Below are 17,947 nucleotides of genomic sequence, written 5' to 3' on the forward strand. Positions count from 1 at the left end.
TAGTCCACATAAAAGTAATGATAGGCAGCATTTATTGAACACATACTCAGCAGGCTATTTCAGTTTTCTGCCATGTCCCTAGGGGTGAGTGCCAGCTCTCCTAGGGTTTGTGGCATGTAGGTGGAAAAGTCTGTGAAGGATTATTTACTTCAGTTCTGTATTTCCGGTATCCAGTAATTTGCCTCATGCAGAGTAAAGGCTGTGGAAAATCACTCCTGCTCTCTCTGCTGAAACATCCTTTCATCCCTCCCTGCTTGTGAACTCTTACTGGTCCTCCAATACCCAGGTTAAATGTCATCTCACCTGTGAAATCTGAGTGTCTTCTCTGGCTCCCACATTCCCTGTTCAGACCCAGGACTAAGCCCCTTGATTTGGGGCTTCTGGCTTCTAGAACTGTGAAAGAATAACTAACTGTCTTTTTCAGGTACCCAGTTTGTAGTAATTTGATACATCAGCTTCAGGAAACTAATATAGCTTAGAAACAGACAAATGTCTTCTATGAAATTCCAGCAGATGGTGGAACCTGATGAGATTTGGGATTTCTCAATTACTACCTTCTCAACAAACACCTGACTGCATACCCTAGGCTCTAGCCATGAACAGGAGACAGTGTGACATATATTAGCCATCTCTGGGGTCAGATCCAAAGTGTCTTCAGGCAACATTACCATACATTCTACCTTGAAAAATAGCATGCTTATCTTATTAAATATTTTTAGTGCAATTATTATATGCCAGGTCCCGCACTGGGCACTATGTCTACAATGGCTTATTTACTCCTCAAAGCAACCTTGTTACTATTTTACAAATGGGAAAACTAAAGTTGAGAAGGGGAACTGGCTTACCTAGGAACATACAGCTGGGAGAGCCAGGATTCTAAGTTTCTGATTCCTGTTGTGTCTGAGCCTAAAATACTCTGTTCTTTCTGCTGATCAGTCAGGGTGTTGGCGAAATTAGCAAAGGAGGTAAAAGATCATTATTCTGAAGAATGACTCAATATTTATTATAGAAGCAATTCTATAGATGCTATCATTATAATCCAAGGAGGTCTTCACAGAAGAGGTGTCATGTAAATTGTGCCTTTGCTTCAAAAACACGTCCTGATTCTCTGCGAGGTACTGGGAATCCAGAAAAGAATCAGATAAAGTTCTTTTGCTTGAGAAATTAACAGTGTGTGCTTGCGGGAAGGGTATGTGTGACTGTCCAAGTGTGTTACACACTTATTAAAATACAATTGAATGCAATAGAATAATCAGGAATGTGGTAGAGGCAAGTTTTCTAACGCAGGGTCCCACAGGGAGTCTGAGAAGCCTTTTGGGATCGCAACACAACATGAAATTTGATGGCTAAGTAAGCATTAGTCAGGAGGAGCAAAGTACCTAGCAAAGGCTTTCCAGGGAAAGCATAAACAACCCACTCAAATAAATGAAACAGCATCCCGAGTGCCTGGCTCATCCTACCAATTGGAGTATGCGGAGGGGCGGGGACTTATGGGTTGGAATTGATCGTGGGTGGAGCTGGCGACATTGCCCGACAAGTTTCTGGTCTCAGGGCATCCTGCATGGTGGCTTTCTGCCGAACCATAAAGTATTCCTTTTCAATCCTCACACGTTGGCGGAAGCCTCTAGGAAAAAATTGTTCAGGGAATCTGCAACTACAGACAGACACACCATCGCGCCCCAGCTAGCGCCAAATGGGTCCCCGCCCTCCCAGAGAGGCCGGTTACCATGGCAACTAGGTTAGGGCGGAAGTGGCTCCCAAAACTGACTCTCACTAATCAGGTGACTCTCCTGCCTCCTGCACGTGACACCGGAGCCCAGCCGCCGGTCTACCCAGTCGGACTCCGCCCCTCTTTTCCTTTACTGACAACTGACGGCGACCTCGAGCAATGGTCCTTGCGGCTCTTCCAGGAGACCCCGCCCTGTGGTAGTGAAAGAGCCAATTAGACTGGGGAAAAAAGAAGCAACGCCCCAGGTTTCACCCCGGTTTGACAGACGCAATTTAGGCCATCCCTGGGACCCTCCGCCCCTGCCTATTTCTGCTGGCGACGGACAAATCTTCTGCCCAATAACGCGTCCTCTTTTTGTCGTTTGGTCCCGCCCCCATGGAAGCTGAACCAATGGGCAAGCCAGGTCTCAGCGGGTGGTGGGGGTTGCACTGCGGTAATATGGCTCTTCCTTAGCCAGCGGCGGCGGCTGGAGGTGGGGTAGAACGGTCCTGCGTCTAGGTTGGTTGGTTTCTGGGCTGCAGGGTCTCGGCGGGTCGTGACTCGGCGGTTGTGGCGGATGCCAGAGGAGCGTCGGTCCCGCCGCTTGGCGGCCCCTGGGTCAAGATGAACGCTTCAGCGTCAGTCGGGGGCCCACTCCCCCCGCCGTCCACGGGCCCGGCCGCCGCGCTGCCTCCAGGTTCTGCCGCGCGGGCCCTGCATGTGGAGCTGCCGTCTCAGCAGGTAACCCCTCGGGCTCGCGGCGCTCTGGAGGGACCGGGAGGAGGCCCGTGAGGGATCTCCGTGGGCCGCGGGCTGACCCAGTGCCAGCCGGGAGACCGGGAGAATTGGCCTGGGAGAACTCCGAGGACTGAGGAGGGCTGTCTGGAGGTCTTGGGAGGGGAGGGATCCAGGGATGGCCGAATCTCTGGGGGATATTCGAGTCCCAGGAGACATCCCGTTACAGGAGATGGGTTGGAAAGAGATGGGAAGGGACCCACTGAAACTCCCCGGGCCCCGCCTCTCCCCCGGTAGGGAGCTGGGGATTCCCTGGCGCAGACCCTCCGCTTTATCCCTCTTGGGAAGGGACCCGGGGAAGCCCTGGTGTCCCAGGAGAGATGGGGAAAGCGCTTTTTCATTTTTAACTCGTTCGTTTGCTCACAAACCGATTGGTGCTCCCTGCTGCTGGAGAAATGAGGTTTCCCGCATTTGCTTTTAATCTCTCCTTATTATGAAGTACTCCTATAAACTTCTCAAGAAAAATCCTTTGGGACTTCGGATTTCCTTCCTATTCTCCCACCCCCCAGAGAAGGCACTTTAGCAATTTGAGGGGTGCTTCTACATTCCTTCAAAAGAGTAACTGTGGAAGAAAGAACATTTAATGTACAGTACATATTCACGTTTCCCCCATCCTTTAGCAAGGTGTGCAGAGCTTCTTGGATCCAACTTGGATGCACACTGTAAGCAGATAATAAAGAGAGAACACCGAGTTTTGGGACCTGACAAAGCTCTTTGTATCACAGACTTAATTGTAGAGTACGTCTTTCCTTCTTTCCCCTGCCTTCTTGCTATCCCCCAGGAAGAGACTTTGCAGGAAATTTGGCATTTAAGAGACTGAACGAAAGTACCTTTCATCTTCCCCCATCCACAAAGAGGACCTAAGAAAAATGGCCAGTTGTTGAGAGTCTACCGTGTTGGGTTTGTGCCAAGTGCTCAGCTGGCTGGGAGTTGATTCAATCTCCCAACTCTGGGAGGTGGCTATTTTTTATTAGCTCCATTTTGTAATTCTGGAGACAGAGGCTTAAATATTTAAAAGCGCCTGGCCAAAGCCTTGCAGTTAGTAATTGGTGAGGCTGGGTTTCAGAATCCGGCCTCTGGCTGTAGCCCGTGCACGTGGTGGTTGTGCTGCAGACTTGAGCAATCTTTTCTCCACTGTCTTCACGGGGGACAGAGTACTTTCCTCCCCACCCTTCCTCCAACGTCCCATCCCTGTCTTAGGAAAGAGTCAGACAGAAGAGAACAGAGGTTGGGGGCAGAGGGTGGATGAGAGATGGGCTGGATTTAAATACAGGAAAGTGGGGGAATGTGGGGGCTGCTAAAGGGCTAGAAAGGTGGAGATCCGAGCTACTGCGGTGACCATGGAGCTGAGTTGTTTGCAGAAGCAAGGGCTTTTAGCGCGGCGGGAGAGAGGATTTAAGATACTGGGAGAGCATGGGCCCTGGTTTTGTGGAGCTGTTGGGAAGGGAGTTTGTGGAGAATATGAATTTGAGGGTAGTGAAGTTTGGATTGTGTTTACAAGGTTTCTAGGGGAGAGTGAAAGTCTGGGGAGGGAGACTAGCCTCTGGAATGAGCATTAATGTGAATTTTCGTGTGTGTGTGTGTGTGGATTGTGAGAGTGGATACTGGGAGAGGCAGTGATGGGCGCAGAAATCCTAAAGGAGGAGCCAAGAGGGTTTAGTTTGGGAGAGCTTTGGGAAACTGTGGGATTAGGAAAGTGAAAGCATCATTTGTTTCATAGAGCCTGTTCTCTGATTAACAGTTCCCAGTTTAACGTTGGGGGAAATAATCCAAACAAACTGTCCATGGAATAAATCCAACTGCATTTGTAAGCATTTGTCCAGTTTGGGGGTTTGTGCCAAGGGATATATAGTGGCTTAAGTGTACGGCTGAATGCTGTATGATGACTGAGTATGGTATTTACAGCTTTCTGGGGGTGTCATCCTTCTTGAATTCTTGGAAGGCAGCCTATACAGCAAAAGCATTTTTACTTTTGCTCTTGACATTATTTTTGCTTTCTGGGTCAAAATGCTCAAGATTTTAGGATATAAACATACAACATTTTAAAAAAGTAAACATGTTTGTTGAAGTGTTACCGGTATACAGTCAAGTGTACCAGTTATTAGTACACAGCTTGATGAATTGTCACAAAACAAAGTTATGTAAGTGCTACCCAGATTGAGAAATACAAAATTATTTCCATCCCAGAAGTCCCGCTCACGTCCTCTCCCATATCTACCTTTCTCTCCAAAGGAATTGCGGTTCTGATGTATAAAAGTTTTTGCCTGTTCTTGAAACTGTATATAAATGGAATCACACAAAAAGGTAGTATTCTTTTGCTCAATATTGTTTGTGAGAGTCAGAGAATGTGTGTATATGTAAAAACATTTTTTAGTATTATTGTCTTTTTAGCTTATGGCTTTTTCAGAATTTCGAAGCTTTAGATAAATTGGAAATCCAGTTGACTTTCTTTTAAATAACACTTTGAAAATTGTGTCACTTTAATAGATTACATGCTATTTGATAAGATGTCAGTATTTTTAAACATAAAAAAGATCCTGTTGATTTAAGATTTTCATGATAAAATTGATTATTTCCAAGCACACGTTCAGTGGTTTCTCCCCACTACCCCCAGTCTGTTTCTAAGGCAGAATTTTTCAACCTCAGTACTGTTGACATTTGGGTTGGTTGGTGGGTCTATAAAGTATTTGTCACCTCCGTGGCCTCTACCTGCAATATACCAGCAGGACCACCTCAGGCCTGACAATCAAAAATTGTTTTTAGATGTTGTCAAATGTCTCATAGGGAGCAAAATTACTTCTGGTTGAAAACTACAGTTCTAGGATATATTTTTGTTTTCGGATAGAGAGTGTCCCGGGCTTCCCTTGTGGCTCAGCTGGTAAAGAATCCGTCTGCAATGCGGGAGACCTGGGTTTGATCCCTCGGTTGGGAAGATCCCCTGGAGAAGGGAAAGGCTACCCACTCCAGCATTCTGGCCTAGAGATTTCCATGGACTGTATAGTCCATGTGATCCCTAATGCTGGGAATGATTGAAGGCAGGAGGAGACGGGGTCGACAGAGGATGAGATGGTTGGATGGCATCACTGACTCAGTCAATGGTCATGAGTTTGAGTAAATTCTGGGAGTTGGTGATGGACAAGGAGGCCTGGCATGCTGCAGTCTGTGGGGTCGCAAAAAATCGGACACAAACTGAGCAACTGAACTGAATTGAGAGTGTATCCCTTTTATTACTTCTGATTTATCTCATCTCAGTCTTCCTTAAGTACCATTGATTCTAGTGGCTGTATTGTTTAAAATATTAGTTTAGTGTATATTAGTTCCCAAAGTGTTGGACTCCCCCTACCCCCAGTCTGCCTCCAGAAAAAGATTTATTTTGTTTTGGCTCAAAGAAAGCCCACAAACCTATAAGACCTAACTAATATTTTTTACTTTAATCCACTTTTCTTAAAAAAAAAAAAAAAATCTAGTTAACTCTGCATAAATCCTGAACCTTTATATGTATGAATACTAACTACAGTGCATAATAGCTACTTAATTTTGTCAGATGGGACTGCTACTTTTTCTTCTTTTGCTTCTTTATGATCTTACTTTACCTGTAATTTAAGCATGAACTAGTCATGCATTTTGAAGACTTGTTGTTTCTTTTTAATTTTTGGTTGAGGTTTGTAATTAGTGAATATAACCTCATTTGAAGAATAACTTCCTTCACATCTTAGGTTTAAGCATTTTGAAATAAAAATTTGTGTTTTGTAATAGAGGTATTTATTATGTCCTTAAAAGTTTGAGAGCGTTTCTTTCCTCCCCAAAGGCTTCCTCCTTTGGGTATAACCTAACTACATTCCTCAGATACTTAGAGCTGGGGAGGCTCTTTAGTGTTTAGGGCTTCCCTGGTGGCTCAGATGGTATAGAATCCGCCTGCAATGCAGAAGACCTGGGTTTGATCCCTGGGTTGGGACGATCCCCTGGAGGAGGGCATGGCAGCCCACTCCAGTATTCTTGCCTGGAGAATCCCATGGACAGAGGAGCCTGGTGGGCTGCAGTCCATGGGGTCACAAAGAGTTGGACACAACTGAGTGACTGAGCACATATACATACATAGTGACCCTTTTAGGGTCACTACATACATAAACATGTAGTTTTGCATGTAGGTATAGTCCTAACCTAGTTTAATCCCTTCCATTAAAATAGCTTTACAATTCATTACTTTTCTTAGTAGTCAGTATACCTACATCTACCATATTTTTGTATAATAATGTTTAGTTATGTTTGTTTAGGGGCTTCCCAGGTGGCTCAGTGGTAAAGAATCAGCCTTATAATGCAGGAGATGAGATTTTGATCCCTGGGTCAGGAAGATCCCCTGGAGAAGGAATTGGCAACTCACTCCATTATTCTTGCCTCAAGAATCCTATGGACAGAGGAGCCTGGCGGATTATAGTCCTTGGGATCTCAAAGAGTTGACTGAGTGACCGATGATGTTTGTTTGACCCCCATTAATAGATTTTTGGTCTGTTTCCAGTTATTCTGTGTTAGATTGTTGCAGTGAATATCCATATACAGGTATCTTTGAAATCATTCAGTCAAAGAATATGTATGCACACACTTACACATATAAATATGCACATATATACTATACATATACACATTTTTGTTACTTAGATTTGCGTTTAATTATTAATGTTATAGTAGCTTCATTTATTGTATGCAAACATTACGCAAGGTTTTGTTGTTGTTCATTCTCTGAGTCTTGTCCGGTTCTTTGTGACCCCGTGGACTGCAGTATGCAAGGCTTCCCTGTCCTTCATTTTCTCCCGGGGTTTGCTCAAACTCCTGTCTATTGAGTCAGTGGTGCCATCCAACCGTCTCATCCTCTGTTGCCCCCCTTCTCCTCCTGCCCTCAAAAGGGCAGGAGGAGAAGGGGACAGCGAACTCATTTATCCTTACACAACCCTATGAGTTTCAAAATGTTTTAAAAATTTATTTATTTATTTATTTTTGGCTGTGCTGAGACTTCATTGCTGCACACAGGCCTTCTCTAGTTGCAGCAAGTGTGGGCTACCCTAGTTGTGGTGCACAGATTTCTCATCACAGTGGCTTCTCTCTTGTGGAGCACGGGCTCTAGGGTTCACAGGCTTCAGTCATTGCGGCGCATGGGCTCAGTAGTTGGTGCATGGGCTTAGTTGCTCTGAGGCATGTGAAATCACCCTGGACCAGGTATCCAGTCTGTGCCTCCTGCATTGGCAGGGGGATTCTTAACCACTGGTCCACCAGGGGAGTCTGAGTTTCAATATATTTGCATAGATCTGTGTAGCATTTTAATTTCTTTTGCGACTTGCTTGTTTATGTCCCTGGCATTAATTTTTCTGATTACTTACTTGTGTTTTTTCATTCATTTAAAGAGCATTTTTCTTGTCATTTTTTTGGAAGGAAGTGGGGTATATTAGTGCTGTTATATATTATTAGTGCTATTGTATATCAGTGCTCCCTTGAATTTTTAAAAACAGATTTTATTTTTTAGCACAATTTTAGATTTATGGACAAATTGAGGATAGTACAGAAGGTTTCATACTGTATACCCATTTTCCTCTATTCTTAACATCTTTCATTAATATGGTACATTTGTTACAATTGAAGAACCAGTATTGATATGTTGTTATTAACTAAGGCCTTTATTTTATCAAATTTCTTTCATTTAAAAAATTGTGTTGGGATTTCCCTGGCTGAAGGTACTTCTCTGGCAGTCCGTTGGTTATGACTTCGCCTTCTAAAGCAGGGTTCCATTCCTGGTTGCGGAGCCAAGATCCAACCTGACTCAAGACCCAAAAACCAAAATACATAACAAAGCAGTGTTGTAACAAATTCAGTAAAAGACTTTACAGGTGGTCCACATCAGACACAGTGGGGGAAGGAGAGGATGGGGCAAAATGAGAGAGTAGCATTTAACCGTATACATTACCGTGTGCAAAATTGGATAGCCAGTGGAAATCTGCTGTAGGACACAGGGCGCTCAGACCCGCTGCCCTGTGATGACAACCTAGGAGGGTGAGACATGGGGAAGGTGGGAGGGAGGCACAGGAGGGGGGGGACACATGTATCCCTGAGACTGATTCATGTGGGTGTATGGCAGAAACCGACACAATATTGTAAAGGAATTATCCTCCAATTACAAATAAATAAAAATTTATAAGAAAGTGGTCCACATAAAAAAGAAAAAGAGGAAATTGTTGTAAGATATACAGAATATAAAATTTTCTGTTGTAATCATTTTTAAGTGTAATTCAATGGCACTAAGTACATCCTCAATGTTGTGCAGACATCACTACTATCCATTTCTGGAATTTTTCGTCATCTCAGACAGAAACTACTCTTTAAACAACTCCCCATTCTTCCTTCCCCCAGCTCCTGGTAAGGTCTGTTCCACTTTCTGTCTTTATGAATTTGCTTATTCTACGTTCTTTGTATAAGGGAATTATACAATATTTGCTTTTCTTATTTCATTCAACATAATGTTTTCAGCATTCATCCATGTTTTAGCATGTATCAGAATTTCATTTCTTTTAAGGCTAAATAGTGTTCCATCGTGTTTAAATACTACATTTTGTTTACCCATTCATCTGTTGATGGATCTTTAGTGTTTACCTAATACACTTTTTCAAGATCTCATCAGGCACACCACATTGTATTTAATCTCCCCTTGGCTGTAACAGTTCCTCAGACTTCTTTTTGATGACCTTGGTAGTTTTGAGTACTTCTGAGGTATTTTGTAGGATGCCTTTCTATGGGAATTTGGTGTTTGTTTTTTTTTTCTTCAGGATTAGATTGGGATTATGGGTTTTGGGGAGAAAGCCTAGATAGGTAAAGTGCCATTTTCATCTTATTGTATCAAATGTACATACTATTAAAATGAGTTATCACTACTGATGTTAACCTTTGTCATCACCATTGATGCTGTTGTTGGTCAGGTTTCTCTGCTGTAAGATTACTCTTTCCCACTCATTCCTCCATACTGTCCTCTTTGGGAAGAAGTCACTATATCCAGTCCACTCTTTAGGAGTGGGAATTGATGCTCCCCCTCCTTGAGGGCAGAGTGTCTACATAAATTATTTGGAATTCTTCTGCATGAGAGAGTCCTACCAGTAACCACTTCCTTTCACAGATGAGGAAACTAAAGTCTGGGTAGCTTTCTCAGAGTCACACAGGATGTCCCCACAGGGACTTCAGGTCAGGTCTTTGATTCCCACTTACCATAGATACCTATTCTTTGCAGGGTTCTGGTAAAAAACAGAAGCTTGAAGTCACCTCAAGGTTTGAGATAATCATGCTTTTTATTTTATTTCCCACAGCATCTGTACACAGCACTGTGCTGGTAACATAGTAGGAGCTCAGTATATTTTTTATTTTAAAATTTTATTTGTATATGAATCATTCCTTTGAAGAATTTAACAGTCTAAAGAAAGGAAGGAAATGGGATTGAAACACATACAAGAAAAAATGCTAGAAGCACAGAATTTTGCTAAAAGCAAAAATGCTAGAAGCTTAATTTAGCTGTATGTGATATATTTATTTTCTCTTAATGTTTCTGTTTATTAGATATCCTTTGTCTGTCTGATTTAATCATCTTTTTATTATATGTTCAAAAGATCTTTTTCCTTGACAAGGTCACTGAAGGTAGAGAGAAAGCTGTATCTTACTGGGAACATATGCCCTGTGCAATGTTATATATTTTTATTCCTTCCACAAATATTTGTTGAGCTCCTTCCTTGTGACTCAGAAACAAGTATATAGTTGTGTTATATAGCTGTACAAGAAAATGATGGCAGTTTTTGAGCTGCTTTGCTTCTTGTAGACAAAACTGTGAGGAAGTTTCAGAAACAAAATACCAGCATCCCCAAATCATTATTTTTATGTGATAAAATGCCATTAGGATTTTAAGGTTTTAATTTATTTTTGTGTGTGTGTGAAAATATTTAATTTTCCTTTGAAAGGAAAAGCTGTGTTCTTCTTCAGTGTTAACTTTAAAATTTATCTACTGGGTCACAATTCTTAGCTTTGTGGCAGAAAATTTAGAAGTGAAACTGACTGGAAATAGAGTGAGAGCAGAATTGAAACCAGTAAGCTGGGCCTGAATGAGTAATAAAATCAAGAGAAAAATTAGGTTTTCATAGTTTTCAAATGTATATTTTTGATAATACGTATATTTTCATCAGTAGACATATCACTACTGGAGGGAAAAAATACTTGTCATTTTTAATGTGCTCTAAGGAGTGCAGATACAAACTAGGGGTGATTTAGAAAAACTAAAGACAGATCCATATTAAGAGAGGGGTTGAAACAGTTTAGGCTTTATACCTCCAGGTTTAATGGCATCAGTAATGTCTCAGTGAAAGTTTTTTTAAATGTCTTGTATTTCAGGAGTTGCGTTCTTCGATTATATATGTAGAGGAGCACATGGAGAAGGGAAATGGCATTGGGATTTTTTTCAAAAACATATTTGAATTATACCTTTTTGGTTCAGTTTAACCTGACCTTGTTTTCTGGCTTCCCTGGTGGCTCAGCACTAAAGAATCTGCCTGCAGTGCAGGAGATGTGGGTCTGATCCCTGGGTGGGGAAGAGCCTCTGGAGGAGGAAATGGCAACTCAAGCCAGTGTTCTTGCCTGGGAAGTCCCATAGACAGGGGGGCCTGGCGGGCTATACAGTCCATGGGGTCGGTTGGACACAATTTAGCATCTAAACAACAATTAACCTTGTTTTCCACCTTATTTTAAGATCAAAGCATGAATTTTGAATCATAGAATTTTATAGATGCAAAATCTGAAGCCCTCAGAGGTGAACTATTCCCCTGGCCAGAGATTTGGTCCCTCCATTTATTTCCATCCTAAAGGAGTCAGTAAAGAATATTAATTTAACAAATGTGATTTGAGTGCCCTGCTCTTCCTGTTAGTGGCAGAGACCTGACCAGATCCTGTGACTCCCATGAGCAGTTTCACTCTGCTTGGCTTGGTGTTTTGAGAATTTGTTTCTTAAACTTATCTCTGGGCTTTGACACATTATCCCTACAACTTTGGGGATTTTAGGCTAGAAGTAAAATGTGGGAAAGACTGTATTTTAAACTTACTTTGCTTCGCAGGCTGTGGTCTCAGGCTGCATCCTCTTGTCCCCTTTTATAGTGTGTATTAGTGAAACTTTGGAATGTCCCTCTGTAATTTGAGAGATCGGTCTTCCTGTTTTGTCCCTGGGTACTTACGATGCTTATCCTTTTTTGAATATCTCACTGAAGAAGTCTTGGTTCTTTACCTCTTCAAGTTTCTAAGACAGCAATCATCTGGTAATCATGGGTTTTCTGTTGTCAGAAATTTTATTTATGCTGACTGCCATAGACGTCATTTACTAGTTATCAAAAACTGGAGTCAAGTGCATTTATTGATTGAGAAGCTGAGAAAGCCGAGCATTAGAACCCAGTACTGATGAATCTGTTTGTTGATCCATTGGCTCTTTTCCCCACCATGGTTGTTACAATGTCTTACAAGATGCCCTCAGATGTTTTTGAAAATAATAGGGAAAACAAGGAAGTTGAAAGTGGTGTCTACCTTTGGCTTTTTTCAGTAGATTCGTGGGTAAGCAAAAAGAGAAGATACAAATGAGTGAGAATGGAAATCAGACTTTTATAGTCTGTTTTTTTCCCTGGAAAAATTTGGTCCTCTTTTAACATGACTGTATTTTTTTGATTGAGGGCTTTACTGGACTACAAGTAATTCATGTGTCCATGTTAGCCAATGTCAAAAGTTAATAATTGCAAGGGCAGAAGTGGAAGAAATTAACTGAGTGATCCGTTTATTCAACAGATATTTATAAAGTAGCTCCTTTGATTTATGTTAATTATGGGATTAGCAACTTATATGGCTTGTTTCCTTCAATCTAATTATGTCTTTCAGAGGATCTGAAATTTTACCTGTCACAATTCCAGTCTTTTTTTGTATAAGAGCTAATACAGGAAAACTAAACTTTAAAAAAAAACAAACATGAAAATAATTTAGGAGTATGAAAAAGCTGTGTTTTAAAATTTTGCCCACCTTAGTGAAGAACGTCACTGAGAAAACTGGCAGGGCTTTCATCCACTATGAGGGTATATCTGAGACGCAACAGCATGAGGAAGACTTTCTGATTTTTCATTTTGAAAATAGATGACAAAGCAACCTAGGCAAGTAAGCTGTGGGGTGCTCATTTAAGGTGTAGGATATTTGACAGGACTGTACTCATTATGGATTAGAGTTGGTCCCATCATGTATATGATGTAGGTATTTCAGGTTTGTTTTCATGAATGGAGTTTATCCTACATGGAAGGTATTTAATATAAGTAATAAAAATAAAGAACAGTTGTCCTGGTGCTCTGGAGTGACTGGTTTACGTATAATATTCATGTATTTCTGATGGAAGAAATCAATCTAATTATTATATGGGGACACTAGAATTGCAGAATTTCTTAATTGTACATTAACTGCATTTTTTCACAAATTTGGATGTTTTAAAATTACCTGAAAATTACTAAAAATTACTGTTCACTATTCTTACCTTGTATTTTCAAGAAAAGGTTACCTTATCAATACCCTCTTTGTTAAACTAGTAAAATATACAGTGCATTTTAGATACTATACTATATCAAAAATAAAAATAAATAAGTTGGCACTTAGAAGTAAACATAAAATCTATTACAAAATGGAAAAATTTAATTAGATACTAAATTTCTGCTGTGTACCAAATACTGCATTAGACTCCGGTGTACTTCTTTCTCCAACTTCTCTTATTGTTGGAGTACCAGAATATCTCTAAATATGGTTTTAGAAATTCTTAAGAGCACATAATTATTTCCTTAATATGGTATGATAGGAAGACTTGTAAGGCTGGTTCTGAGTGTAACTAAGGTGTCTTTGGGAAAAGCATATGTTCTGGTCTTTGGTTCTTGACTTCACAGTGAGAAGGTTGGGTTATCTATATTTCTGTACACATCTTGAACCTCTGTGTGCCTCCATTTCCTCACTTGTCAATTGCTTTCTTTTTTGTCCCTATCATTTTCATTCCGCAAATATTGTGCTCACCTCTGTTCTACACTATCATTTGTTTAACAGATTTTTTTTCTCTCTTTTTTTTTTTTGAGTTTCTACCATGTGTACCACAGTAATGAAGAATATTGTTTTCTAGAGCCGGATGCTTGGATTCAAATACTGACTGAAATCCTTCCTAGTTGGCAGTCTGGAAGTTAGCTATAGTTACTCTCCCTATGCCTCTGGGAGGCTCAGATCAAAGGGGCAGAAGAAAAATTGTTGAAAAGAATTATGTGGGTCATAAGTTTGCCTGCAAAGGTGCTTGGTATGTAGTAACTGCTCAATGTTCAAGAAATGTTAGCTGTTACTGTCACTGTTACGACTATTGCTATTTGTCAGGCTCTGAGGATACAGGATAAACAAGGCAATGTCTTTGTCCTGGAGGGATTTGTAATCTAGTGGTTAAGGCAACTACATCAGCAGACCATTTTAGTGTAATGTAAGAGATGGTTTGAATAAATGCTGAAGTGGAAGAGAGTAGGAAAAGCATTCAAGCGGAGAGACCAGCTTAAGCAGAAAGGTAAGTAGGTGTAGAAGGGAATGGCAGATAAATTGCACGAGGCTGGAGTTTAAGGCTCTTGGAGGAGAATGGTGGAAACAAGCTGGAGAGGTGTAGTTTGGGATCAGATTATAAAGGGCCCTGTATGCCCTGCTTTGAAATTTGGACATTGTCCTCAAGGTAGAGGGGAGGACTCTCTTTTTTTAAATAGACTTTAGTTTTTAGAGCAACTTCAGGTTCACAGCAAAATTGAGCAGAAGTTACAGAGATTTTCCAAATACTTTCTGCCCCTGTATGTACATTTTTGTTTTTAGTTGCTGAGTTGTGTCTGACTCCTTTGTGACTTCATAGACTGTAGACTGCCAGGGTCCTCTGTCTTTGAGATTTCCCAGGCAAGAATACTGGATTGGGTTGCCATTTCCTTCTCCACGGGGATCTTTCCTACCCTCTCCAGGCGGATTCTTTACTACTGAGCCACTTGGGAAGCTGTAGCCTCCCCCATTAGCAACTTCTTCCACCGCAGTTACACATTTCTTACAGTTGACGAACTACATTGACACATCACCGTTACCCAGAGTTCATAGTTTACGCTAGGGTTTACCTTTGGTATTGTACATTCTTGGTTTTGACCATACATATAATATGTGTTCACCGATGTAGTATGATGCAGAATAGTTTCACTGCCTGAAAAATCCTTTGCACTATACGTACACCTCCTGCTCTTTTAACCCCTGGCAACCACTGATCCTTTTACTGTCTTCTAAGTCTTGCCTGTTCCACAATGTCATAGCTGGAATCATACAGCTCCTCTGAGTAAATATCAAGGAACACAATTCCTGCAATGTATGTTGAGAATATTTTATGTTACAAGTTTAATTTCATAAGAAGCTGCCAAACTGACTTCCAAAATGACTGTACCAGTTCGCATTCCCACTAGCAGTGAATGGAAATTGTTCCACATCCTTGTCAGCATTTGGTATTGTCAGTATTCTGACAATTAAAAAATAGGTGTGTAGTGATATCATGTTGTTTTAGTTTGCATTTCCCTAGTGAAAAATTATGTAGAACCTTTCATATGTTTATTTGCTGCCTATGTATCTTACTTGGTGAGGTGTCTGTTAAGGTCTTTGGCCCATTTTTCCTTCAGGTGGTTTTTGTTTTTTTATTGTTGAGTTTTATGAGTCTGTATATTTTGGGTAACAGTCCTTTGTCAGATGTGTCTTTTGCATATATTTTCCCCTGTGGCTTGTTTTCTCATTCTTCTGACATTGTTTTTCAGAGAACAGAAGTTTTAAATTTTAATGAAGTCTAATTTATCAATTATTTCTTTCATGCAGAGAGAGTTTGGTGTTGTATCTGAAAAGTAGTTGCCATTTCCAAGGTCACCTAGAATTCTTCTATGTTATCATCTCTGAATTGTATAGTTTTGCGTTTTTACATTTAAGTGTATTGTCCATTTTGAGTTGGTTTCTGTGAAAGGTGTAAGGTTTGTGTCTAGATTCTTTTTTTGAGTGAAACCCAGTTATTTCAGCACCGTTTGTTGAAAAGACCATCTTTGCTCTGTTGTATGGCCTTTGCTCCTTTGTCAAAGATCAGTTGACTATGCTTATGTGGTCTCTTTCTGAGGTCTCTGTTCTGCTCCTTTGATTTACTTGTTTATTCAGTTTGTCAGTGTTCACAGAAAATATTCGCTGGAATTTTAACAGGGGTTGCATTGAATCTATAGATCAGATTGGAAAGAATTGACATCACGACAATATTTCATCTTCCTATCCATGAATATATAATGTTTCTCCACGTATTTAGTTGTGCTTTGCTATCGTTCATTAGAGTTGTATAGTTTTCCTGTAGATCTTATTCCTACTTTGTTAGATTTATACCCAGGTATTTCATTTGGGGCTTCCCTGGTGGCTCAGCTGGTAAAGAATCTGCCTGCAATGCGGGAGACCTGGGTTTGACCCCTGGGTTGGGAAGATCCCCTGGAGAAGGGAAAGGCTACCTACTCCAGTATTCTGGCCAGGAGAGTTCCATGGACTGTATAGTTCATGGGGTTGCAAAGAGTCGGACACGACTGAGCGACTTTCACCAATGTGACTGATTTCATTTTGAAGGGGCATTAATGTAAATGATATTATGATTCTGAATGCAAATTCTACTTGTTTATGGGGTGTGCTCAGAGCAGGGGGCCTGAAGAAATGGCTTGTCTGTTTATAACACACCCGACAGGAATCTGGGTTCACTGTGACGAGGGGCACAAAATGTGTGGCCTTCCTATGAGCAGAAACCTGACACGTGTTCCCCTGCACCTCCACGTGGCAGCTGGGCAGGGCTCAGTACTGGAAGGAAAGACGCAGCACGTAGTGGGGGAGCTTGCCACCAGAGCCTGTCCGGTCCATGCCTGGGTGGGCCAGGAGTGGCCTCATAAAGGGTCTGAACCTCTCATTTCAAGGAGAAAGAGAAAGATTCCAACTGTATGCCATTCTGCAAAAGCCAAAACTCTGGAGACAATAAAAAGATGAGTGGTTGTCAGGAGTTTGCAGAGAGGAGTATACAGAGTACAGACGTTCTCATGAGCAGTGAAGGTACTTTGAGCGACGTTACAGTGATGGATATATGTGGTCATACTTTTGTCCAAACCCATAGAATATGCAACACTGCTCTGCTCATTAAAGTGAACCCTAAGGTCAACTGGGAATGTTTTGATTATGTGTCAATGCAGTCATCCTTGGTCTAAAAGGAAAAAAGAAGAGGTACTGTTCTGTTGATAATGGCTGTTCATGTGAGGGGAGGGAGTATATGGGGAATTTCTGTATGTTTCTGTCAAGTTTTATTGTAAACCTAAAACTGCTTTAAAAAAAGAAAAAGATCTCCAAAAAAATTTAACACTCAGGATAGTTTGGCAAAACTTGTTTCACTTTTATGTATGTATGCATATTATATATGTGTGTGTGTTTGTTGGATTGTGATATAAAATGTATTTTTTTAAGATCAAAGAAGCCTGCAGGCCATTGTGGTTAATTATACTGGCAAATAAAAGCACAAATTAACCTAAAAAAAAAAAAATTCTACCTGCTTGTTGCTGGTATATCCAGGAGTTTTTGGTTGATTTTCTCAGATTTTCTACATAGATGATCATATCATCTGTTGAACAAAGACAGTTTTATTTCTTCCTTCTCAATCTCTATACCTTTTATACCTTTTCTGGTATTACTACTAGTACAAGCTAGTCCTTTTTTCTTTGCTTTTTTAAACTTTTTGTTTAGAGAGAATTACAAGCTTATTGAAAAATTGCAAAAACAAAACTTATACAAGAACACCTTTATACCCTTTACCCAGAGTCATCTATTGTTAACATTCCATTTGCTTTATCATTTGCAAGCTCTTTCTTCCTAGGTGTATACAGATATAGATAAGGTTTTTTGGTGTGTGAATCATTTAAAGTTACATACTTCATGACCTTAAATACTTTAGTATACATTTCCTAGAATAGGTGTGTTCTCTTTTATATCCAAAGTATAGTTTTTAGTTTCAGTAAATTAACATTGATATAATGCTTTTTATCTAATCTGTGGTTCATATTCTGTCAGTTGATCCCATAATGTCCTTAATAGAAAATTTCCTTCACCAGTTCCTTCTCCAGTCTAGAGTCAGATATTCTATTTAGTTGTTTTATCTCTTCTTTAAGGTAGAACATTTCTACAGCTTTTCTTTGTCTCTTTTTAGTGTCAATGTCACAATACAGATAGACCGCTTCCTCCCTTTTTAAAGTAGACTATTCATTTTCTGTGTATCTGGTATTTCCTCATGGTTAGATTCAGATTATGCATCCTCTCAATTGAAATTTCACA

At 40.6% G+C, this 17,947-nt stretch overlaps 1 protein-coding gene and 1 non-coding gene across 3 annotated transcripts in view; both read left to right on the top strand.

Moving 5' to 3' along the window:
• The first annotated feature begins 2,120 nt into the window (after window positions 1-2,120).
• UVRAG (UV radiation resistance associated) overlaps window positions 2,121-17,947 on the top strand; it is a 319,155-nt gene continuing 303,328 nt past the window's right edge. Inside the window, exon 1 of one of the 2 annotated variants that reach the window (XM_043907751.1) lies at window positions 2,121-2,449. In XM_043907751.1, the coding sequence (XP_043763686.1) occupies window positions 2,427-2,449 (23 nt within the window). In that variant the 5' untranslated portion in view covers window positions 2,121-2,426. The remainder of the gene's footprint in view (window positions 2,450-17,947) is intronic. The other variant, XM_043907741.1, reaches the window with a different exon arrangement.
• On the top strand, window positions 16,264-16,393 carry LOC122703775. Its single transcript, XR_006343603.1, has one exon. It is a non-coding gene; the product is annotated as a small nucleolar RNA SNORA11 (small nucleolar RNA).

The sequence above is a fragment of the Cervus elaphus genome, chromosome 1 (genome assembly GCF_910594005.1).
Source record: "Cervus elaphus chromosome 1, mCerEla1.1, whole genome shotgun sequence".
NCBI lineage: Eukaryota > Metazoa > Chordata > Mammalia > Artiodactyla > Cervidae > Cervus > Cervus elaphus.